The sequence below is a fragment of the Megascapheus bottae genome, chromosome 29, assembly GCF_031878675.1.
Source record: "Megascapheus bottae isolate mThoBot1 chromosome 29, mThoBot2.hap1, whole genome shotgun sequence".
NCBI classification, from domain to species: domain Eukaryota; kingdom Metazoa; phylum Chordata; class Mammalia; order Rodentia; family Geomyidae; genus Megascapheus; species Megascapheus bottae.
Window position 1 is genome coordinate 8,717,887 of NC_143537.1, and position 23,667 is coordinate 8,741,553.

At 52.7% G+C, this 23,667-nt stretch overlaps 2 protein-coding genes across 3 annotated transcripts; one reads left to right on the plus strand and one right to left on the minus strand.

Moving 5' to 3' along the window:
• Positions 1-2,227: 2,227 nt before the first annotated feature.
• On the plus strand, positions 2,228-16,190 carry Mrnip (MRN complex interacting protein). Its single transcript, XM_090320734.1, has 5 exons — positions 2,228-2,310; positions 3,127-3,186; positions 8,215-8,303; positions 10,745-10,817; positions 13,778-16,190. Exons 1-5 carry the CDS (start codon positions 2,245-2,247, stop codon positions 14,249-14,251), a joined length of 762 nt encoding a protein of 253 aa, XP_090176860.1. The 5' UTR covers positions 2,228-2,244; the 3' UTR covers positions 14,252-16,190.
• Sqstm1 (sequestosome 1) lies at positions 14,285-22,363 on the minus strand. Of its 2 annotated transcripts, XM_090320732.1 has the most exons (8): positions 22,130-22,363; positions 20,496-20,591; positions 19,930-20,159; positions 19,688-19,832; positions 18,838-18,918; positions 16,722-16,936; positions 16,245-16,440; positions 14,285-15,213 (listed from the first exon to the last, which is right to left on the minus strand). In XM_090320732.1, exons 1-8 carry the CDS (start codon positions 22,338-22,340, stop codon positions 15,056-15,058), a joined length of 1,332 nt encoding a protein of 443 aa, XP_090176858.1. In that variant the 5' UTR covers positions 22,341-22,363; the 3' UTR covers positions 14,285-15,055. The 2 variants fall into 2 exon arrangements, with proteins under 2 accessions (XP_090176858.1, XP_090176859.1); XM_090320733.1 differs by lacking the exon at positions 18,838-18,918.
• Between the last annotated feature and the right edge of the window lie 1,304 nt (positions 22,364-23,667).

Genomic DNA, 23,667 nt, shown 5'->3' on the forward strand with positions numbered 1-23,667 from the left:
GGGTGTTTTAAAAAATGGGCAACTGCGGCTCTCAACTATAATACCAGCTCCTCAGGAGGCTGAGATCTAGGGCTCTACATAGCCTAAGTCCATGAGACTTAACCTCCAGTGAATCACCACAAAGCCAGAGCTTTGAGCTGTGGCTCAAGTGGTAGAGCACTAGCTTTGAGCACAACAGATCAGGAACAGAGCCCGAAGCCTGAGTTCAAGCCCAAGACTGGCACCAAATATAAAAATAAGGAGTGGACTGAAGTATGGTTCAGTGGTGTGTCTGAGAAATGTGAGGGCCTGGGTTCCTGTACCAGCAGTGCAAAAAATAACCATGCACCTCAAGACTACTTTGTTTATGTCAGCTCTCTTTACAATGTCACATTCTTTATTGCCTTTTTAAAAATAGGGTCTCATTATATATCTAAGGCTGACTTTGAATTTACAACGTTCTGCCTTAAAACCACTCCCAGAGGCCGGGAGTTTGGCCTAGTGGTAGAGTGCTTGCCTAGCATGCACGAAGACCCGGGTTCGATTCCTTGGTACCACATACTTAGAAAAAGCCAGAAGTGGTGCTGAAGCTCACGTGGTAGAGTTCCAGCCTTGAGAAAAATCCAAGGACAGTGCTCAGGCCCTGAGTTCAAGCCCAGGACTGGCAAAAAAAAAAAAAAAAAAAAAAAAAACCACTCCCAGATTCTTACAGCACAGTCTTCATAAATGCAGCAACACAACATCAAGAAAATGAAACAACTTTTGTCTCTTTTCTCTGGCAATACTAGGGTTTGAAATCAGAGCCTTACACTTGCTAGACAGGTGCACTAGAATTCCTAGCTCATTTTGCTTTATTTTTCAGGTAGTGCTGGTGTTTTTTGGCTTGGGGTCAACCTCAAACCTTGATCCTCCAACTGTGACTTCCTGCATAACTGAGCTCAGGTATGTACCATGATACCTGGCTTACGGATCCAGATGTGGTCTTGCTAACTTTTTTCCCCAAGCTGGCCTCCAACCATTATTGTCCCTATCTCTGCCTCACAAGTAGCTATGAGTATGGATGTGAGTCACTGAGCTTGAGCTTTTTTCCTTCCTTTCTTCCTTCCTTATCTTTTTTTGCCTTCTAGTACCAGGGTTTGAAATCACATTTGCTCAACTTGTTTAGCTAGCACTCAACCAGTTGAACCAACTTTCTGTTGGGATGGAGTCTTGAGAACTTTTCTCCCCAGACTGGATGTGAACCATGATCCCCTAGGTCTCAGCCTTCTGTATATTAGGATAACAAGTGTGAGCCACTATTGCCTGGCTAAAATTCCTTAAGAGAACAAAAAAAGCCACTACAAAAATGAAAAAAGCAACCAGATTCCAGTAGCTCATGCCTGTAATCCTAGGTACTCAGGAGGCTGAAATCTGAGGGTCTCACTGAACAGTAAAGTCTATGAAACTCTTATCTCCAGTTAACCAGCAAAAAGCGCAAAGTGGAGCTGTGACACAGATGATAAAGATCCAGACTTAGGCATAAAAGCTAAAGAACAGCACCTGGGCACTGAGTTCAAGCCCAGTTACACACACACACACACACACAGCTTGCCCAGTTACACACACACGCACCTGGGCACTGAGTTCAAGCCCAGTTACACACACACGCACCTGGGCACTGAGTTCAAGCCCAGTTACACACACACACACACAGCTTGCAGAACCTGTTTTTGTTTGTTTTTATCCTTTTTGGTAGTAGTAGGTTTTGAACTCCGGGATTCTTGATTTCATGGGCAGGTGCTCTACCATTTGAGCCATGCCTCCAGATCAAAACCATTCTTTGTTGCTTTGCCAGTAGTGTCGATTGGTCATTCCCAGTCACCTCAAGGTTTTTCGCGGGGCAGAGAGGCCAAGAGCCCTGGGGGGGGGGTGCAGCCAGCACCGAGCAAGCTGGGTGGAGCCTGTCTAGGGGAGCAGGGCCAGGACTGGCCTCAGCGTGGGGCTTAGAGGGGTCTTTAGCCTAAAGCGTGTGTGCTTGCGAGTGGGCGCCAGGGTCTAGAGAGGACGCGGCGTGGAGCGCATGCGTGCGAGGGGGCGCCGGGGTCTAGAGCGGACGCGGCGTGGAGCGCATGCGTGCGAGTTGGCGCCGAGGTCTAGAGAGGGCGCGGCGTGGAGCGCATGCGTGCGAGGGGGCGCCGGAGCCCAGAGAGTTCCGGAGCCGGTACATAAAGCAGAGCCAAGGCCAGACAGCACGCATGCGCGCGCGCACGCGCGACGGGCGTCAGCATGGCGTCCGCTCAGCGGTCCCGCGTCCTCCGGTGCTACAGCTGCCGACTCTTCCAGGCTCACCAGGTGAGGCGGGCTCGGGCCTCGCCCTCTCCTGGCGCGCGACGGTGGGAAAGCCGTGGGGGGTTCGGGTGGCGTCCGGTCACGCGGCCTCGGAGCTCCGTCCCGCGCCCGGCCCGGTGGGTGGTGCAGACCCGAGGCCGCGGCCCAGCCCCGGGTCCCGGGAGGCGCCCGCCTCGCCCGGCGCGTCTGAAGCACGGCAGCAGACGTCGCTGTGGTGTGCACAGGATCTTTCCCCGGAGCCCGGGCTCTCCCCGGCGTCCGCCTCGCGAGTGGGGGCCGGGAGTGTGGCCTAGTGGTAGAGCGCCTGCCTAGCATGCACGAAGACCCGGGTTCGATTCCTCGGCACCACATACATGGAAAACACCGGAAGTGGTGCTGAGGCTCAAGTGGTAGAGCTCTAGCCTTGAGAAAGTCCAAGGACAGTGCTCAGGCCCTGAGCTCAGCCCAGGACTGGCAAAAAAAAGAAAAAAGGTCCCTTGGACTTACCCGGGCTGGCTTCAAACCACGACCCAGAGATGTAAGCCTTCTGAGTAGGTAGGATTACAAGCACGAGCCAGAGGCTCCAGGCTGTAGTTCGTAAAATCTACAGTATAGCAGCACTCTTGATTGTTTTGTACAGCTGTCTGGATATTTCTGGTTTTTCTTTTTGTTTTGCGCCAGTACTGGGGCTTGAACTTGAGGGCTTCACACTCTTGTGTTCTTGGCACTTGAGTCACACTCCCCAGCTAGCTTCAAATCACTATACCCTCAGATAAAAGCCCCTGAAGAGCCAGGATTATAGACATGAGCCCCAGCTTTATTCCTGCAATTTCATTCCAGGTGAAAAAGAGTAGGAAGTGGACGTGCAAGGCTTGTGGAGAGAAGCAGTCCCTCCTGCGGGTAAGTCCCCAGCAGGAAGTGCACCCCCACCTTTCCCCCTCTCCTGCGGAAATTCACAGAAAAGAGCTCGCAAAGAGCACACAAGCATATAATTTAAAACTGGACTCAGTACCATGAGACGAACTTGACCTGTATAAAAAGGTAATGGGGGCCTGGAGCATGGCCTAGTGGTAGAGTACTCGCCTAGCATGCATGAAGCCTTAGGTTCTATTTCTGGGTATCATATACACAGAAAAAGTGGTGGTGTGGCTCAGGGGTAAAGCACTTGCCTTGAAAAAGCCCAAGGACAGTGTTCAGGCCTTGAGTTCAAGCCTTAGGACTGGCAGGAAAAAAAAATAATAACGGAAACCAGGCCTAGCAGGCTTCACAGAAAACTGTTGGTGGCAGCGTGAGGGATTAGAGCTGGAGCAGACTGGAAGTCTGTAGATTGCCTGGCACACATGGGCATCTGACCTGTTGCCCTGGTCCCTTCTGCGGGGTTCTCATTTTCCTGACCCTGCTTTTCCCACCTGTTCCCCATCATTGTCTTTGAAACCATGCAAGCCCACTTTTTTTTTTTTTTTTAAAGGATTCTGTAGTCACCGGGGGCTCCCCCTGTTCTCATGCTCATTGGAAGTTGTGTGTGAATGTGTTGGAGTGGGCCGTTGTCTCCGTGGGAGCAGAGGCTCCACCTGGTTTCTCAGTGCTCCATCGTGTTGACTAAATGTCCAGGCCCACATCGCATCTATGGATTGATTGGTTTGGGTCTTCACTATGATGCACAGCTCTGCAGTAAAACCTTTTATTTTGCAGTGGTAGAGGTTGAACCCAGGGCCTCGGTTATGCTAGGTAACTTCAGCAGTGAAATTTTTTCCAATTGTGCTTTTGTTCGCTGGACTAGCTATTTGTGTCCTGAGGACAAAATCCTAGAAATGGGATTGCTTTAGAGGTATTGCTCCATCACAGTTCTGGTTGGGCTTTTTTTGGTGGTACTGTGGTTTGGTCCTGGGTCTTTTGCACTGAGTCTGCAGGTGTTCTACCAATTTGAGAGCCACACCCCCCACCCAGGTTCTTTTAGTTACTGTTGATAGCCAAAAACACTTCGGAATGGCTTCTAGGAGGTAAAAACCAAAGGGTTGGCAACATTATAGGGTAACAGGGAATCTAAGGGCAGAACTCTCCAGGGCTTGCAGTCCCAGCGGTTGGGGAGGAGACTAGGGCAAGGCCTCTAGGGCAGGACACAGTGCTGCAGCTGTCACCCTGTAGGAGGACCTACAACCCAGGCTGCTCTGGGCTTAAAGTGAGACCTACCTGGGAAATAACCAATGCAGAATGGACTAGAGACATGGTTCAAGTGGTAGAGTGCCTGCCTAGCAAATGCAAGGCTCAGTCCTCAGTAACTAACACACACAAACTAAGGAGGTTGAGACGGGAGTTTGAAGCCAGCTTCAACCACATAGAGTGTTCCCGGCCAACTTAGCTACAAAGTGAGATTCTGCCTCAAGAAACTGGATAACAGTCAGACCAAAAACCTGATGGCTGGGAGAATGCAGGAGTTTGAATTCTCTCCAAAGAGGTTATTTGCAACTATGAAAATGGAACAGTGACTCCTATTGGGGATACATTGGGGGGGGGAGGTGTCAGAGTGATTGGAATACAGTGTATGTGTGGAGGTGTAATAGTGAAATCTTTCATATAACTAATGTGTAAGCTAATTTAAAGAAAAAACAGAACACCTGAAACACTAGCCAAGTATGGAAAGTGCCTCTATATCATCATCTACTAGGCAGCTGAGGCAGATTGAGTTCAAGGCTAGCCTGGGCCAATTAGCAACCTTGTCTTTAAAAAAGGCTGGACGTGGCTCAGGCCTGTAATCCTAGCTACTCAGGAGGCTAAGATCTGAGAATCACGGTTCAAAGCCAACCCGGGCACTAAAGTTTTTGAGACTCTTATCTCCAGTTAACCACCAGAAAACTGGAAGTGGGACTGTGGCTCCAAGGGTAGGGCTGTAGCTTTGAATTGAAGAATACAGGGACAAGAAGGCCCAGACCCCGGAGTCGGGTGGTAGGTAGCCTTGAGCTGAAGAGCTCAGGGACCACGCCCAGGCTGAGTTCAAGCCCCACAACCGACAGGAAGTAGCTCCATGCATCCACGCCAGAAGCTTCTCCACCTGCCATCCATCACTGCCGCCCAGCAGTCTGTTCTGATTTGGAATCCATCTTGGCTTAAACCATGCATTCGTTCAGAGCCTTCTTGAGCCAGTCATTTCCTGGAAGCCTGGCAACCCCACCCCATTAGCAAGAGCCTGCGGGGGTGGGGGCACATTTCATATTAAACACTAGAAATGGACTATAGTAGCTCTGTAGTAAAGCGTGTGCTTATTATAAGCAAAGCCCTGGGTTAAATCCCTTACACCCCAAAACAGACATGGCGCGTTCTCCTGCCTTTCATGCTCTTGGCTTTCATTTTAATGGGGAGGGGATTAACTCCATGCCTTGCACCACCAAACCCCCCCCCCCCTTCTTTTTTTTTTTTTTTTTTTTGCCAGTTCTGCCTGGGCTTGGGCTCAGGGCCTGAGCACTGTCCCTGGATTTTCTCAAGGCTAGGGCTCTACCACTTGAGCCACAGCACTACTTCTGGCTTTTTGCTACGTGTGTGGTACCGAGGAATCGAACCTGGGTCTTCGTGCATGCTAGGCAAGCACTCTACCACTAGGCCAAACTCCCGGCCACCTAACCCCTTCTTTTTGATGTGGTTCAGTCTCCACTGTAGCCCAAACTACCACCAATTCACCAAGGGCTGGGATTATAGGCATGTCCAGCCTGCAGGCTTTCTACATCTTAAATGCTCAATGTCTTCCTAAGAAAAGGCCAACATTTCAGTTAAGATGAATTTTGCTGTTCATCTTTATATTGTGCAATAGCAGTTTTAAATAGAAGCATGCGAGCATGTCACCAAAAATGACACGATGCACATTTCTCAGCTTGTTTATTCCTACAAAGAGCACTGGGAAGGCTGACAAGTTGAATTCACTGTTTTTAGTCCTCCCACCCCTTCTTGGTGTGCACACTGCCCTCTGCTGCCACTGTGTGGGGCTGGAAGGCCCTCTGTGATAGAGTCCATCGTTTCCCCCCCGCCCCGCCCCATGGTTGCTCACGCTGGTAGCAGCCTTGAGAAGGGAGGAGTGGAATCTGGGTTGGCTTTCTTGTGCCCTTGTGGCAGGTCCTGGTTCAGGCTATGCACGCACCCCTGCTGTCCATATGGAAAGCACCCACCTGACTCAGTGCCCTGGGCTCCCAGCTCTGTGCACATGGCCTGGCAGGCAGAGAGCAGGTGCAGTGTGCACCCAGAATGCCCCTTTCCCCCCATACTTAACTGACAAAACACAAACATGCTTTCTTTCTGGTGATGTCTGGGGCATTGGGTCCAGGACCCACAATAGATACAAAATTCGTCATCCATGAAATGCCACACAGCCCACCCGTGTCCTCTAGCGTGCTTCTCTGGGGTGAGGGTGGAATACAAGCTGTGTCCCAGGTTGGCCTTGAACAATCCTTCTGCCTCCGCCTCCTGAATAGCTGGGACAAAGGTTTACCCACCACCTCCTATGACCACTAAATCATCTCTCAAGGACTGCACAATACTTACCACAGTGCACAAATTTAAATCCCTTTTTATAACTGCTTAACAGATGAAGCAGGCACATGCTTAGCAGAGATGCAGGGGGGCTTTTGCGAGTATTTTCCATCTACAGTTGGTAGTATCCCTCATGAAGAACCCCAGGACGGGGTTCAGTGTCTCCAATCTGTATTCTAGCTTCTTGGGAGGCAGAGTTCAGAGCACTGCAGTTGGAGGCCAGCTTGGGCATAAAAGTTTGTGAGATGATACAGCAGTGCTAGGGTGCAGTGTTGCTCTATTAGTCCAGTTACAGGGGTCGTGACCGGGCACAGTGGCTAAACCTGTCGTCCATAGTGATACAGGAAGCACAAGTACATTCAGAGCCCTGACCTCCAATCTAACCAGTGCAAATATGGCTCAAGTGATAGAGAACTTGCATAGCAAACGTGCGACCTTGAGTTCAATCCCAGTACTGCCCCAAAAGGGGACTGCAAAGCCACGTGTGGCTGAAGCCTGGTGCTGGTGGCTCCCGCCTGTAATCCTATCCACCCATGAGACTAATGTATGAAGACAGTGGTTCAAAGCAGATATAACAGGAAAGGTCCATGAAATTCTTATCTCCAGTTCACTACCCAAAAAAGCCATAAGTGGAGCTATGGCTCAGTACTTAAGTGCCAGCCTTGAGCACAACAGCTCAGAAGAAACAGCACCCAGGCCCTGAATTCAAGCTTCCAATAGGCCCAGGAAGCTAGTTCTGCTATGGTAGAAACCTAACCAAGTTCCAAATTTCATCTCCTGTGTGTTTTCCCAGACCTCCCAGTGCCAGGCCTTGCTCTCTGCACTTATTTCCATTCCACTGTGCCTCCTGGAATGGTCTTCGCAGGGAGTGTGTGTGTGTGGATGTGTGCATGCACACTCATGTGTGTGCTGGTACCACAGCCTTAAACTCAGGGTGTGAGCACTGTCCCTTTAGCTTTTTCACTCACAGCTAGTGTCTACTAGCTGGATGGAGCCACACCTCCATCTATTTCTGGCTTTTGATGGTTTATGGAGATAAGGGTTTTGTGGATTTCGCTCAGACATAGATTGAACAAATGAGCAACTGCTCAAAAACTGTGCCATTTTGTATTCTTTTGATTATAGTGAGGATAAATTTTATGTCACGTACCTTTTGACATCGTTGAGGCTTCTCATGACCTTTCTGTTTACGTCCATTAACCATTTTGTGTAGGGCTGCGGGTTGAGTGGAGTTGTTAGGGAGAATTCAAGCAGCCAGGTAAAGCTAAACCTCAGCTCCAGAGCCCATTTGTTTGTAAACATTCTAGAAATCGCAGTCATATTCATCCCCAGGCCTGGCAGGACTTAGCGTCGTCCTCCCTGGGGCAGAGGCATGTGTAGTGATCTGTTTTGTGGGTGTTTTTTCCTTCCCAGACCTACGGTGAGGGCTCCGGTGCTGAGTGCAGACGCCATGTCCAAAAACTAAATCTGCTGCAGGGCCAGGCTTCTGAGCTGCCACTCAGGTATGGTTTGAAAGGTGTGGGTGACTGTGTCCTGTGGGGACCCTCCCTGGGGGAGGAAGCGTGGAGTGGAGAAGTCAGTTTAATTCCCAGTTTTACAACAGAACCCACTGAAACCACTGACTACAGCCAGATGCTGTGCTCCTGCCTGTAATCCTAGCTACTTAGGAGACTGAGATCCAGAGAGGGGAGGTTCCAAGCCGAAAAGTCCATGGGATTCAATTCTGCCTCTTAAAATAGCTAGCACATAGCAGCACTGGAGACATGGCTCAAGAGGACAAACGCCAGCTGAGCCAGGAAGTCAAGCAAGTGCAAGGCCTTAAATTCAAACCCTGGTTTTGGCTCATGCCTATAATCCTAGCTACTCAGGAGGTAGAGATCTGAGTATCCCAGTTCAAAGCCAGCCAGGGCACTAAAGTCCATCAGACTCATCTCCAGTTAACCACTAGAAAACACATTGGTGCTGTGGCTCGAGGGATAGGCTGATAGCCCAGAGCTCAAGCCTCACGAACCAATGGGAGAGCGCTCCACCAAAGCCAACACAGAAGCCAGAAAGGCACAGGGATTTCTCCTCTGGCAGGCAGCAGCTGCTAGATGTCTTCTTGTCCCAGTCAGTGGGGATACTGAGTACTCAAGATGGTGTCAGACTCCAGTGCCCCAGACTGCCCTCTCTTCAGACCTGTCACAACTCCAGCTATAGGTGCAAGTTGCTTGAGTGGCTACAGAACTCAGGAAACACTAAATGCTTATGTTTACTGCTTTATTTTGAAGATACAAATAATCCAGATGGGGCCAGGAGTTTGACCTAGTGGTAGAATGCATGCCTCACATGCACAAAGACCCGGGTTCAATTCCTCAGTACTACATACATAGGTGCTGTGGCGCAAGTGGTAGAACTCTAGCCTTAAGAAAGCCCAAGGACAGTGCTCAAGCCCCGGGACTGACCAAGAGTTGCCCTCTTGAATCTGGGGTGGGCCGCCTCTCAGCACATGCAGGAGCTGTGTGGGCTTTTACAGGGACGGGCAGTGGCCTGTCTGCTTCAGGCCCGGGCCTCCTGGGCAGCACTGCTCCCTCCGGGGCATGCCCAGCCCTCAGTGCCTTATGCAAAAGAAATCTGACTTTCTTCCATGCCTGTGGATGGAGGCAGGAACCAGAACCATGGACAGAAACTAGTGCAACTGATGAGAACTAGTGAGCCCAGTGCAGTGGCAAAGGGGCCTGCTTAGCATATGTGAAGCCCAGTGATACCAAAAAGAAAAAGACTAGAGAAAAGAGAGTGGGCTGGCAGAGTGCCTCAGCAGTAGAGGCCTGCCTGTATCAATCAGGAGGCCCTGTGCTCAAACCCCAAGACTGCCAAGGGGGGAAAAAAAAAGGGAGGGGGGAATGAGGTAAAGGCATTTCAAAGGTAAGAGAACATTTTCTAGAATCAAAGAGGTAGCATCTCATAGAAAACTTTTGCAGTCATTTGCAGACATTATGGGGGAAATTTTTTTGTTGTTGATCATGGGCCTGGGCATTGTCCCTAAGCTCTTCAGCTCAAGGCTGCCATCCTACCCTTGAGCCACAGCTCCACTTCCAGTTTTCTGGTGGTTAATTGGAGATAAGTTTCACAGACTTTAGTTCCCTAGCTGGCTTTGAAACGCAATTCCCAGCTCTCAGTCTCCTGAGTAGCTAGGATTACAGGCGTGAGAAGGCCTCAGCATTGTCCTCCTCAAGGCTAGCGCTCTACCACTTGAGCCCCCCAGCTTTTCCTGTGTATGTGGTACTAAGGATTGACCAGGGCTCCATGAATGCTAGGCGGGCACTCTACCTCACCCGGTCCTGGATTTCTTGTTCTGCCAGCCTTAGGGCTTGAACTCAAGGCCTGGGCCACTGTCCGTTAGCTTCTTTTGCTTAAGGGTAGCACTCTACCACTTGAGCCACAGTGCTACTTCTTTTATTGTGTATGTGGAATCAAACCCAGCGCTTCATCCATGCTAGGCAAAACACTACCACTAAGCCAAATGGTAAAGGTATAATTTATTCAGATTTATCTGCCTTGTATGAAGAATGTAGCTCAGTGGTAGAGCTTACAGCAGGTGAGAGAGGAGAGGTGATGGCAACAAGCCTCCCAGCTGCCCAGTGGTAGCATTAGAAAGGAGAAGTCAGGTGTCCTCAGAGGGCCACGAGGACCTCTTTAGTTGATGAAGTTTGCCCTTTACTAGCTTCAAGTCTACACATATTAGATGAGCGTTATACCAGAGCCCTCCAGCTCTAGGACGAGGGGATTATGGAGGTCATCCAGCCCTCAATTACTAGAGACACACTCTCTGCCTGGCCTCCTCCAGTCCTGGGAAAGAGTGGATCACATCAGGACCCCCCAAATAATCTTCAGTATCATTGTCAGGTGCTTGCAGCCTGTTCTTTCATCTTTGTCCCTTATTTTCCTGGTCCCTTCCCCTCAGTTGTCTGAAAGCTGCTAGCGAAGTGCATCCCAGTGGAGAAGGCCAGGCACAGGATGAGAATGCCAGTCTGCAGGTAGGTGAGCCCTTGCACCTGCTGTGACACCACATTCTGTTTATGTTGCCAAACACACTTAAGTTCAAACCCCAGGACTGGCCAAAAAAACAAAAAACTTAAGGGCCTGAGCTCTGTCCTTGGACTATCTCAAGGCTAGTGCTCTACCACCTAAGCCACAGTACCACTTACAGCTTTTTGTTATGTGGTACCGGACAACTGAACCCAGGTCTTCGTGAATGTTAGGCAAGCACTGCACCTTGTCTGTTTGCTATTAACTGGCTGTGACCTCGCATGAGCATGCTCTCGATTTTCTGTTCTATTCATTTTGAGAAGTCTAATAGCTATGAATATTCATGAGACTTAATTCTAGTTAAAAAGCTCAGAATGGAGCTGTGACACAAGTGGGGCAGCATTTAGGCCTGAGTTCAGCTCCTAAGACCAGCACCAAAAAGTGACCTACAGCATACAACGCATGAGGTTCCTAGTGTGGGCGTTTAAGTTAGGCTTCTCGATTCTATAAATGTGTGCCACTGAGAACCCAGGGCTTCATGCATGCTAGGCAAGTTCTCTACCACTAAGCCACATTTCTCAACCCTGAGTTAGTGTCACTGTGACAAGCATGTATGCTATGCCAAATTCACCATTTGACTTAGTTTCTTGCCAAGTTGTCCCTGTTGCTTTATCAAGGCCCAAGTCTGTAGTATCCTGGTGTCTGAGGCCACTCACATCCAGCCAGATGCCCTTCCTGGTGGGAGAAGAACCTGGACTTTCCCGAAACTAAGAGTTTAGCTGGAGTTTAGGATAAGTGACTGAGCTCCAGCAGAGTCAAGTCTGCCAGGGCTGTCATCCCCAAGGAAATGGGCTGACGTGCCGGGTTTCCCTCAGCTTTGAGCAGCTGTGGCAGAGTGCTATGGCCTAAACAAAAGAGCTCAGGCGACAGTGCCGAGGATCTGAGTTCAAGCCCCACAACCAACCCCTCCCCCCCCCCCAAAAAAAAATCTCAAGAGGAAAATGACTCAGCCAAGTTCCTGAAGTATGGGCATAGTGGCCAGCAGGTCCAGAGAAGCAGACCTCAGACACTTTCCCAAAGGCTCCCCCTCTAGACATCTACAAGGAATCTGGGGACACTGCCTTGGGTCAAGGAGCCAGGTGGCTTTTAAGGTAGATTGCATTTTCAAATAAAAAATGTGCTATGAGGGGCGGGAGTGTGGCCTAATGATAGAGTGCTTGCCTAGCACGCATCGAGTCCTGCGTTGAATTCCTCAGCACCACATACACAAAAGCTGGAAGTGGCACTGTGGCTCAAGTGGTGGAGCTACAGGTACCCTTGGGCAAAAAGTGTCCAAGCACAGGGCAAGCCCCAGGACAGGCAAGAAATGTACTGTGAGGTATGATTCACCTAAGAGCACAGAGTGGTGGCTGGGCAGCTCTGAGTGACGAGCAGGTTCCTCCTGGGGCTGGGAGCCTGACTCTGCTCTGCTGGGTGCTAAGCTGGATGGCTGACAATGAGTGCTTCTGCCAGGAACCGGACTGCACAGACCAGTCTCCATGGAGCCAGCATGTCCACCCCAGGAGACAAGTAGTATCCCTGGTCCTATGAGTCTCACCTGTGTAAGCATGTTCTCTAGACCTTAGAATCTTATTATATGAGGTCCCACACTGGCCTCCAGCTCCTGAACTTAAGCAGCCGCCCTTACCTTAGTCTCCCAAGCAGTGGAGTCCAGATGGCAGGGCTTGAGTGTGCTTCACTGTTGAGACCCCAGTAGACGCTGTACGGGCTCATGCACCTCAACGGCAGGATGTCCTCCTCCTGCAGCCTGGGGAACTCTTCACCTGGCTGTGCATAGTAGGGTCTGCATGGGCCCTCAAGACACCTCCCTGTGCCAGCTACTCAATCCTGCATCCAGAGCCTCCCCCCACAGTGTGCTGCTGGGTGCTCAGACCCAGCGGGTCTGGTCCCATGCACTCAGCACTGCAGGATGAAGGTTTGACTGAGGCAGCCAAAAATCCCCACTGGGACATTGCCTCCTGGCAGAGGTCTAGTCAGCCTCAGGCTGCTCCCAGCCAATACAGCAGTCCAACACTAGAGTTGCCAATACCTACCTAGTGACTCACTCCAGTATGTGGACAGGTTGCAGCACAATGCAAGTTACTGAATTACTGTGTGCTAGTCCATTGACCCAATAGTGTGTGTCCTGTTTTATCCCACAGCCTGTTGAAGTTCAGTGGCAAGGCTCAGACTGCAGGCTCTTCCTGGGCAGAGTGTAGGAACTGCTCTGGGTTTCAAGAGGTGAAACCTGATTTTCTGTTTGTACTGGTACTGGGGCTTGAACTCGGGGGCCTAGACAGTGAGAATTTAGCTTTTTTCTCAAGGAAGATGGCCATCTACTTATTGTCTGAATCACAGTTCTTCTGGTCCCTTGGTGGTTGAGGTTAAAAGTCTCATTCTTGCCAGGAGTTTGGTCTAGTCGTAACATGCTTGCCTAGCATGCACAAAGACCTGGGTTCCATTCCTTGGTGCCACATACTCAGAAAAAGCCGAAAGTGGTGCTATGGCTCAAGGTAGAGCTCTAACCTTGAGAAAGCCCATGGACAGTGCTCAGGCTCTGAGTTTAATCCCTGGGACTGGCCAAAAAAATAGCCTCTTCCTGCCCAGGCTGACTTCCATCTGCAGTTCTTCTCTCTTAACCTTTTGAGTAGCTAGGATTACAAGCATGTGATGCCTAGCTTAGTCCCATTTGCCATGCCCCACCAAGAAAGTGCAGCCACCTCCATAACCCTGTCCTAGCCCTAGACGCACTCCTCCTACCTGGTCAGGATTGAGCAGACAGGACAGCCATGTCAGGGTGGTGTGGGGTGCGCATCGTCCCTCTGAGCCTGTCCTCACCCTGCCAGGACTAGCAGGCAGGACCCCGACCCGTCAAGTGAAGCTGTTGGTACCAAAGCTGAGGAACCCGGCCTTCTCTGGTTTCTTTCAGGGTCTGCAGGGAACGGAGCAACAAGGCAGCAGCCTCCAGAGCTCTGCACACTACCATACCAGCGAGCTTGGTGGTCCCCAGTGGAAACCAGCTCCTGCATCCTACAGTAAGAATCCATCTTCTAAGTGGGCACGATTTCTCTCATCACCCGGAAACAGCTCACATGTGGACACAGAGCCAACAAGACCACTCCTGAGGAGCCCCAGGCCTGCTTGCCCAACACACACTGAGCAAGGGACCCCTAAGACTGAGACCTCCAGAAAAGCTTGCTCAAGCTGGCCCCTTGCCACCGTCCAGCTTCCTCAGGCCACATGCCGTCCAGATGGACCCATCAGGAAGAACCCCAAAGGATCATGGGACATAGAGACACCTTCGGTGGTGGCAACGGCTTCGGCCCAGCAGACACTGAAGGCCCCGTCAGTGAGCCTATGTAACCTCTTTACAACTGGGGAGGACTTCGATGATGACCTGTGAACTGAGAACGTTCTGAAACCAGTAAGGACAACATTATATAAAGTGTTTAACCTAAGTTTAATTGGTTAAAAATTGGGCAACAAGACAGCTACAGAGGAATTTTACTTTAAAAGCAGCTGACAGGTCTGGACAGGAAAACTAGAGTGCAAGAGCTCAAGAAAGAACCAAAGCTAGATGCTGCTTGCTCAGGCCTATCCTCTAAGCTACTTAGGAGGCTGAGCTCTGAGGATTGCAGTTCAAAACCAGTCAGGGCAGGAAAGCCCATCAGATTATTTCCAATTAACCAGCAAAAAGCCAGAAGTGGAGCTGTGGGGCTCAATGGCAGAACACTAGCCTTGAGTGACAAAGCTAAGGGACAGCATTCGGGCCCCGAGTTCAAGCCTCACAACTGGCACATATACACAAAAAAACAACCACCATGGAGGGTTTTCCCTCAGGGGGACCCACTGACCATGGGGCTTGCTCCCTAGAGCATTTGCATTTGTGGAAAATCAACTGTTACTTTTAAAAACAAAAGGTAGCCATTAGGCAGGACCCGGGGGCTGCTGATGTGATGCCAGCGGGGAGGATGGAGCCAGGCCTCTGGAGGGAAGCTCGGGAGCTGGTATTAGTCATCAGACACATGCAGCAAATGTGCAGCTTTCCCCTCCTGCCCTTCCTACTGCTCTGAATGGCTTCATGCATCCCCACCCCAGAGATTCTGGATTAGCCATTGTCTGTAAGGCCCTGCTGCTCTATGCTAACTCAACACAACTAGAAGACAGAAAGGTGCACAAGATTGTGGTAGGGTTATAGCACAAACTGTCACAATGGTGGCGGGTGCTTCGAATACTGGATGGTGTCCAGAGCAGCTCCAATATCGTAATTCTTGGTCTGTAGGAGCCTGGTGAGCCAGCCACCTTCATCTGAGAACCCCATGGACAGCATGTGAGAGAGTGACTCAATCAGCCGGGGATCAGCCTCTGCCAAAACAGTAGAGGAAGCCACGGAGGGGAGGAGTGTCACTGAACTGTTACTCGAGGCGGAACTTCCTCCCCAGAGCCCATTAGCCTTAACAGGCATGTGCACAGGAAGACCTGGCAAGCTTTTCCTCTAAGGGCTAAATAGGCTTGCTATGCAAGCTGCAAAAGCTTTTAAGGCCGTCTCTTACCACCCAACTCTGCCATTATATTATGCTTGATAGCACAGGCCTATGGTTCCAGCCACTGGGGAGAATGGAGGCAAATCACTTGATCCTCGGAACGTCAACACCAAAAACAAGTAGAAATGCTGAGCATGCTTGTGTGGGCCTGCAGCCTAAACACATAAGTAGAAGCAGCAGAGCTGCACAGCCTGGGCTATGTACTTCAAGGCTAGTCTGGCTGGTGAGACTTTGTCTCAAAAAGTTGGGCTGGGAGTTTAGCCTAGTGGCCGAGTGCTTGCCTAGCATGCACAAAGACCCAGGTTCAGTTCCTCAGTGCCACATGCATAGAAAAATCCGAAGTGGTGCTGTAGCTCAAGTGGTAGATAGAGTATGCATGAAGCCCTAGGTTTGATTCCTCGGTACCACATACTCAGAAAAAGCTGGAAGTGGTGCTGTGACTCAAGTGGCAGAGTGCCTTGAGCAAAAAGTATCCAAGGACAGTGCCCAGGCCCAGTGCCAGGCTCCAGGACTGGCAAAAGTCAACAAAAAACCTGCAGTGTGGGTGAATGTCAGTGGCTCACACCTGTAATCCTAACTATGAGGAGGCCGAGATCTGAGGATCAAGATTCAAAGCCAGCCCAGGCACAAAAGAGCCTGAGACTTACCTCCAATTATCAGATGAGAAAGTGGCACTGTGGCTCAAGGGCTAGGGCAGTAGCCTTGAGCTGAAGAGCTCAGGGACAACGCCCAGGCCCAGAGTTCAAGCCCCAGTGCCTGAATGATTAAATGACCACTCCGACAGGAGAGGCCAACTCATCCTTTGGTTTGTGTTGCCAACATGAGAAGGGACAGAACCCTTCCATCACTTGCCTGGTGGAAGGTGTGGGTACAAGGCAGCTTCCTTCAGTCCTGTGGGCCCCTCCTGGGAAGGATCAAGGGAGCTGGGCCCTTCTGATTCTGGCATCTGTAGAGACTGGAGCTCCCCTGTAGATGGATCTACTTCTTTAGAGGACAGATGAGTCCAGTCGTCATCTCCACCAGAGCAGTTATCAGACTCCATCTGTTCCTAAAGCAAGCACATGGACCATGGGCAGATGACAAGGCCAGCCGCATTGCCAACTCCCCATAAAGAAATGGGCAATTGGGGGGAGGGGGGAAAGAGTCCTAAAGACGGGCAAAAGTTGTGCACAGCCATGCAGTGAGAGGCTCACACAGCACAAAACATTCTATCGGTGACTGAGATACCACAGGCGTACATTGCAAGTTGACAGAGTGCCTAGGGCTGCGCGGAGAAGGGCAGAAAGCACCAGGTAAGCTAGTTTAAGTGGGCAGGAGGGACCAGCATACCTCAGGCTGCCCCACAGACTCCAGGGCAATCTTTTTCATTTGTTCTGTCAGGGACTGAGCAGTGCCTTCACCATTCCCAGCCTGTTTTCCAAGTTCAGAAGAGCAGCTACTTGGCTGAGAGCTACATTTGTCTTCTGTGCTGGAACTTTCCGGGGAGACAGGTGTCAGGCGGCTTCTCTTCCCACCATGTTCCACATCAATATCGACTTCAATGCCTAGAACCAAGGAATAAACAAAGCCATTTAGCCCAGAACTTACCTACAAGTGAGATCTCTAAAAACAAAAAATCTGGGGCCTGGTGTTGGTGGCTCATGCCTACAATCTGATGACTCAGGAGGCCGAGATCTGAGGAGTGCAAGTTCAGAGTCATTCCAGGCAGTAAAGTCCATGAAAATTAGAGAAAAAGCCAGAAAAAAGCCAGAAGTAGCTCTGCGGCTCAAGTAGTACAACACTAGCATTGAGCCCAAAAGCTGACAGTGCCCAGGCCCTTAGTTTGAGTCCCTAGGCCCTGAATCTGGGGACTGTGGTGTAGGGAGCGCTTTCACTTAGTCTCATCAGCATGACACCAGGACACTGGCACTCAGCCTACTCAGAACCACACAGTGGAGGTATGATAAGGCGTAACCTCATGAGTCTGAAACCCAAGTCAGCCTCCATCTTCAAGACCCCCAGGGACACTGTCCTTCACCAACCTTGCCCCAATTCCTTACTTCTACAAACTGGACCTTTCCTCATCCAAGCTGATAAAACATTAACCTCAGATAATACCCAAGGTCAGCTTCTGAGCCAAAGTCCAGAGACCTTGTTTCTCCTGCCCAGGCCCTAAAATAGGGTAAGGGCCAATACCACATGTGGTTGAACACCCCAGCCAGTGCAGGAGCCCCCGGGATGCACTGCTTGTGCATGCAGGGCCCGGGATACAATAAAGCACACACTACACACGAGGCTCAGGAGGCAAGCAACCTGGAGGCTAGGTGTACAGTACACAAGCCCGCACATGCGCCTGTGAGATGGAGGGCAGATTCAATACGAAGATTACACAGCCACAATTTAGAGGCAAACTCTTCCTTCTCTAATCACACACCAGAGACCCCTGCTGACTGAAGTCCTTTTCCCAGCCCCCCCCTTTCTCCTTTTCTGTGTCTCCTCCACTTGCACACTCTTCTCCCTGTCCCTCCTCCTCCACCACCCTCTCCCATCAGGGTTCTTTCAGACACAACAAAACCTCTACACAGGCTGACCACACTTCCTGACCTTGTAGGAAGATGTGATGCCATCCGGTTCCTACAGTCCTTCCCCCTACTGCCATGCCTAACACGGCAGCATCCACTCGTCTACTCAGGATGTGCAGGCACTTCCTAAAGCCGTGCCTGCAGTCTTCACAGCAGTCGAGAGGGGCACGTCTGCTCACTCACTGACAGATCTATTTGCACCTTAGCACGGAACTGGTGTGACCTAATGGTAAAGTGCTCGCCTAACATGCACAAAGACCTGGGGTCGATTCCTCGGTACCACATACATAGGAAAAGCCAGAAGTGGTGCTGTGGCTCAAGTGGTAGAGCTCTTGCCTTGAGAAAGTCCAAGGACAATGCCCAGGCCCTGAGTTCAAGGCCCAGAACTGGCCAAAAAAAAAAAAGTGTTACCCAGAGCAGAGCATCACTTGCCTCCATCATTCCCTTTTCTCCCTTAACTGGCAGCACTTGGGAAGCAGCCAGACAAGGTCTGGGGTGTAACAGGAAGAAAAAAAATGAAATGGCATTTCAGCTGGACCACCCAATTCTCTAGTTCATATGTCAAAGCTGGGCTTAGATGGAAAGGCAGACTGTTGTTCCCTCAAGGGAGAGTCGGATGGTGACAAACCAGCCCTTCACCCAGTCCAGTGCCCTTCCTCCTGAGACGCTCGCTGATGCCACTTCTCACAGAAAGCCCAAGAATTTTCCAGGGAACCTGACCTCAGGTACCTGTGGCCCAGCACTTGGTAAACACGGGTTTTATACAAAACCTTTCAGTGTCATTAGTTGTCCATGTCCCTGCCACACCCCAGGTGAGAGCTATCAAAGCCACATGCAGTCACCAAACTACAGGCCTCAAAAACAAACAGAAACAGCTCACTTACCCAGAGGACTGAGGGCAGCTGCCACACTCTCCCCTATGTTCTTCAGGAAATTCACACTGGGATCCTCTGATGGACCAGAAGCTTTTGATTTTTTACAAACAAAAGATATCTTTAATTTAGTGCCTTTGTTGGGTTTTTTTGTGACAGGATCTTACTATGTAGCCTAGTTTGGCCTGGAACTCTCAGTTTTCCTGCTCTGGGCTTGCAACAGAATGAGGGTATTGCAGGTATAAACTGCCATACTCAGCCTAAGGCAATGCCTCCGTTCTAGCATTTTCCCTGCTGGAGATCCAGGTAACCACCCCACGGAGGCCGGGACGCGTCACCCTTCTCTCCTGCCCCCCACCGGGTGCCCTCCTCCTCCAGCAGACCACATCCTGCTCTGCTTTATTTCTGAGCCAGTACTGAGGCTTGGACTCAGGGCCTTTCTTGGCACTATTCGAGCTTTTTTGCTGGACTATCACAATACCATTTGAGCCACAGCTATACTTCCAACTTTAACGGGGTGGTTAATTGTAGATAAGAGTCTCTCAGACTTTTAAGTACCCGGGCTGGCTTTGAACCATGATCTACCGATCTCAGCCTCCTGAGTAGCAGGATGACAAGCATGAGCTATCAGCTTCCGGGCTACTCTTGTCTTCTGCAACCCACAGAGACTCAGTCAGTGCACACTGTATAGAAATACTGACAATATCTTAGATGCCAATTACCCCAAATCAAGCAAATACGCCATGCTGGTGTGGACCCTGACAGGCACACAGGAGACAGCGCTTGGCTCCGGTTCCGCAGCAGTGCCTGTCCTCGCATAGCCCACTGTCTTTATAAAAGCCGGTTCAGAAGCAAACCTCACCTGATTCCACCGTGGTGGTGCTGGGGCGAGCATCGCCAGCTCGAGGAGGGCGTGGGCTCCAGTTCCCTGGTGGGCCCATCTCCCAGCCTGGCCACCCAAAATGCCCATGCTTCAGCTTCCGGAGCCAGCGGCTGTGAGAGAACCCCTGGTGAGGAGGAAGCAGAGGGGCAGGGCAATGAGGGGCCAGAGTCACAGGCTCCTGCCACCCTGTGTCCACACAGGGCCACAGCAGACCTGCTCACCTCTGAGTGGTGCCCAAAGGGGCTGGGGAACACAAGCTTGTTGTGCTCCCTGTGCAAGCCCTTGCCCTCACACACACTGCACAGGTCGTAGTCGGGGCACACGGCACACTTGTAGCGAGTTCCCAGCACAGGCCCATTGCAGCCATCGCAGATCACGTTAGGGTGCAGGGCGCTGCGGGACGTCTCCGGAACACAGGGGGGGCGGTGGTCCCGACGGCACTCCTTCTTCTCTGCAGGAAGAGTAAGGAGAGTCTCAGGAAGAGGCTTCAGAGTCGTCCCTCCATGGACACACAAAACTATCATAATCAGCAAAGCTCACAGCCTCACTCCCCTCCAGCTACACAATCCAGATCCAGACCTGCGAGCCCCAGGCAGCAGAGCAGCAGCAGAGGGACCCTTGTCTGTCTTTGACCTTGGTCCTCACCAAAATCCTTTACTTCCCCCAGCCCCAGGGTACCAGACCCCACTCCCTCAAAAAAGATGGAGTCTTCCTCGGGCCCTGGTTAGACAAGGCTCTGTCTCCCAACCTTGTTTTTACTCAGCAACAGCACAGAGCAAGCCCTTACCTTTAATGTAGATACGGAAGAGGTCATCCTTCACGTAGGACATGGCCATTGTCAGCTCCTCATCACTGGAAAAGGCAACCAAGTCCCCATCCTCATCTAGATTTCAAATAGAAATGGAAAGTGTGGTTCAGGGGGAGACTGCTATTCCAACTTATCAAAGGCCCTGGGATCCATCCCCAGCACCAAGGGAAAACAAAAGCAGGTATCGGTGGCTCTCATCTGTGATTCTAACTACTCAGGAGGCTGAGATCTAAGCATCATGGTTCAAACTCCCAGCCCAAGTCCATGAAACTCTTACCTCCAATTAACCACTAATGGAAGTGGAGCTGTGACTCAAATGAGCCAAAGAGCTCAGGGACAGTGCCTAGGCTAGAAGCTCAAGCCTCATGACTGACACTGACACACACACAAGCTCCCTATAAAAACCCATTCACAGCCAGCGGCTCCTGGGTCACGCCTGTAATCCTAGCTACTCAGGAGGCCGAGATCTGAGGATCAAGTCTCAAAGCCAGCTCCAGGCACAAAAGGACCTGAGACTCTCATCTCCAATTAACCTCTAGAAAACAGGAAGTGGGGCTGTGGCTCAAGGGGTAGGGTGGTAGCCTAGAGCTGAAGAGCTCAGGGGCAGCGCCCAGGCCGAGATCCAGCCTGTGACCCACAAAAAAAAAGAAAGAAAGAAAGAAAGGAATTAGGACCTGGGCACTACTGGCTACTGCCAGCTCCTAGCTACTCAGGAAGATTTAAGGACCATGGTTCGAGGCCAACCTGGGTAGGAAAGGCAATGAGACTCATCTCCAACAGACTACCTAGAAAAAGCCAGAAGTGGCACTGCGGCTCAAGTGGCAGAGTCCTAGCCTTGAACAACGCATGATCAGAAACCGTGTCCTGGCCCTAAATGTAAGGCCCTGAACAGGCTCCCCTCCCCCACAAAAAAGGGGGGGGTCCTGGACCACAGTGGTTCCAGGCCGGGCCAGGCAGAGAGGTGGGCGACACCGCCCCGTCTCCAGCCAGCAAGACGCGGGGCGGCTGGCCCGGCTCCACAGCGCCGACCCGGGGGAAGGACGGCGCCGCCCCGCCCCGCTCCGGAGGGAGGGAGGGAGGGAGGGCGGGCCCAGCGCCCTCACCTCCCCACCACAACCACCGCCCAGCCCGCCCCTCGCAGGCCCCCCGGGGAGAAGGCTTCGGCGGCGGCGGGGTCCCTGGGCTGGCGGAGGAGGACCTTCGCGTCCCCTGCACGGCCACCCGTGGGGCCCAGCGCCCCTCCCGCCCCCGCCACGCTGTTTACCGGCCTCACGCTCCGCCCTCCTCCCCTCCACCTCCACCCCCGCCCGGCTCGGCCCGGCGGGCCCGACGTGTCGGTGTCACCCGAGTGACTGCCTGCCCGCCCGCCCGCCCGCCAGGCCGGCCCCGTCCCCGCGGGGGAAGCGCCGAGTTCGCCCGGCACGGCGGCCTCACGGCGGGGGGCGGGGCGGCGCTCGCGCCCGGGGCCCCGCGCCGCCCCGCGGGGAGAAGCCCACCCACGCGGGCCTCCGAACGGCCCAACGTCCTCACCCGCCGGGCAGCCCCCCCGGGCCCGGGCCGGCCTCGACGACCACCAAGGCGGCCGCCGCGCCGCGCCGCCCCGGCCCGCTCACCCCGGTAGTGCGCCTGGAAACCGCCGGCCCGCAGCGCGGGGAACAGGACGGCCAGCCGCTGCAGCAGCCGCTCGCAGGGCCCCGGGCGGACCGCAGCCTCGGCGGCCGCCTCCGACTCGGGCCCGTCGCCCAAGCCGAAGTTGAAGCGCCGTATCTCCCGCGTCGCTTCCTCCTTGCCCAGAAGGTAGGCCTTGACGGTGACCGACGCCATGACGGCGCACCGGGTACTCGAGACTCGGCCGGCCGAGCGCCGCTCCCGGAGCGTGCCTTTTATAGGAGACCGCGCAGGCCCCGCCCATGGAGGGGTGTGGCCTCGCCGCGCCACGCCCACCGCCGGGCCTGCGGCGGCGCGCGAGCGGCCCTGCCCGGGGCGGGGGGGGGGTGGGGGAGGGGGGGCTGGGAATGTCACCGTCCCGGCTCCAGCCGCCGCCCCCTGCGCGTCTCCCGGGCCCCCCACCAAGCCCACCCCCTCTCTCCAGGGCTCCCAGGTCACCGGGGAACCCTAAAAGGCCGAAACGTTAGGGAACAAAGGACGGTTGTCCTGCTCCGAGCTCCCCCTAGGCTGGGGCCTGACGGTGACTCAGCTCGGTCGGTCCAGGGCCATGGCCTGGGAAGGCTCTGGGTGTCTGAGCGCTGCAAACCGGAGCCAGGATGCCCCCTCATACCCATCTCCTAACTGGGTTAAGACCCCCCCCACACACACACACACACACTCAAAGTTCCCAGTTTAACTAGGTGGGGGTTGACAGGTGCCGGGGATGAGGAGCCAGCCAGCCCCTCACCCCACCCCATGAAGGGCCGGCTGGGGCTACCTGGGCATCAGTGCAGCCCTCGTGGGGGCTCAGACACCACCTGCTCTGGCCTAGGGGGCCCTGGCCCGGTGGCCAGCCCTCCTAGAAGCACTGGCTTATGTGACGAGAGTGACCCATTTACCAGGCCCTTCAAGAAGGCAGCCGGAGCCCTGGGGCTGGTAAGGACGTAAGGCAGAAAAGGAATGTCACCCAGACAGAGAGTCCTGTCAGCAGCAGAGGAGACACCCTGGGTCAAAAGTCATGTCCTTTTAGGATGGAGTTGGTGGAAGAAGAGAAAAGTCTTCCAAGCTGTGAGGCCACAGCTCAGGCTCGGTCACAGGTGTGACTGCTTCTTCCCAGAAGATTACCTAGGGGAGGCTTCGAACCCAAGGCCCTGTTAGGCCTCTCTCAGCATTCTGCTGCAATGCCCAGGAAAATGGCCCTCAGCAGGCAGGACCCACTGCCATGCAGACACGGGACAGTCGCTGTGGCCTGCACAGGTGTCTGCCTAACGTGACTCAGCAGCCCTGTGGCCTAACAGCCTCAAAGCCCATGCAGGCCGGGCTTCAGACAAGGGCCCACCTGAGTGGATGGGGTACCCCCAGGAAAACCCTCTGGTTCTGGAGAATCTGGCTTTCAGGAAGGCCCTGGCCCCCACCTCCGTGGGCCACCAATAGATACTTGTTTGCTTTTCTTACCATTTGGGTCCTGGGGAGCTTTCAGGTAGGGTAGAGAGGCTCATGAGAA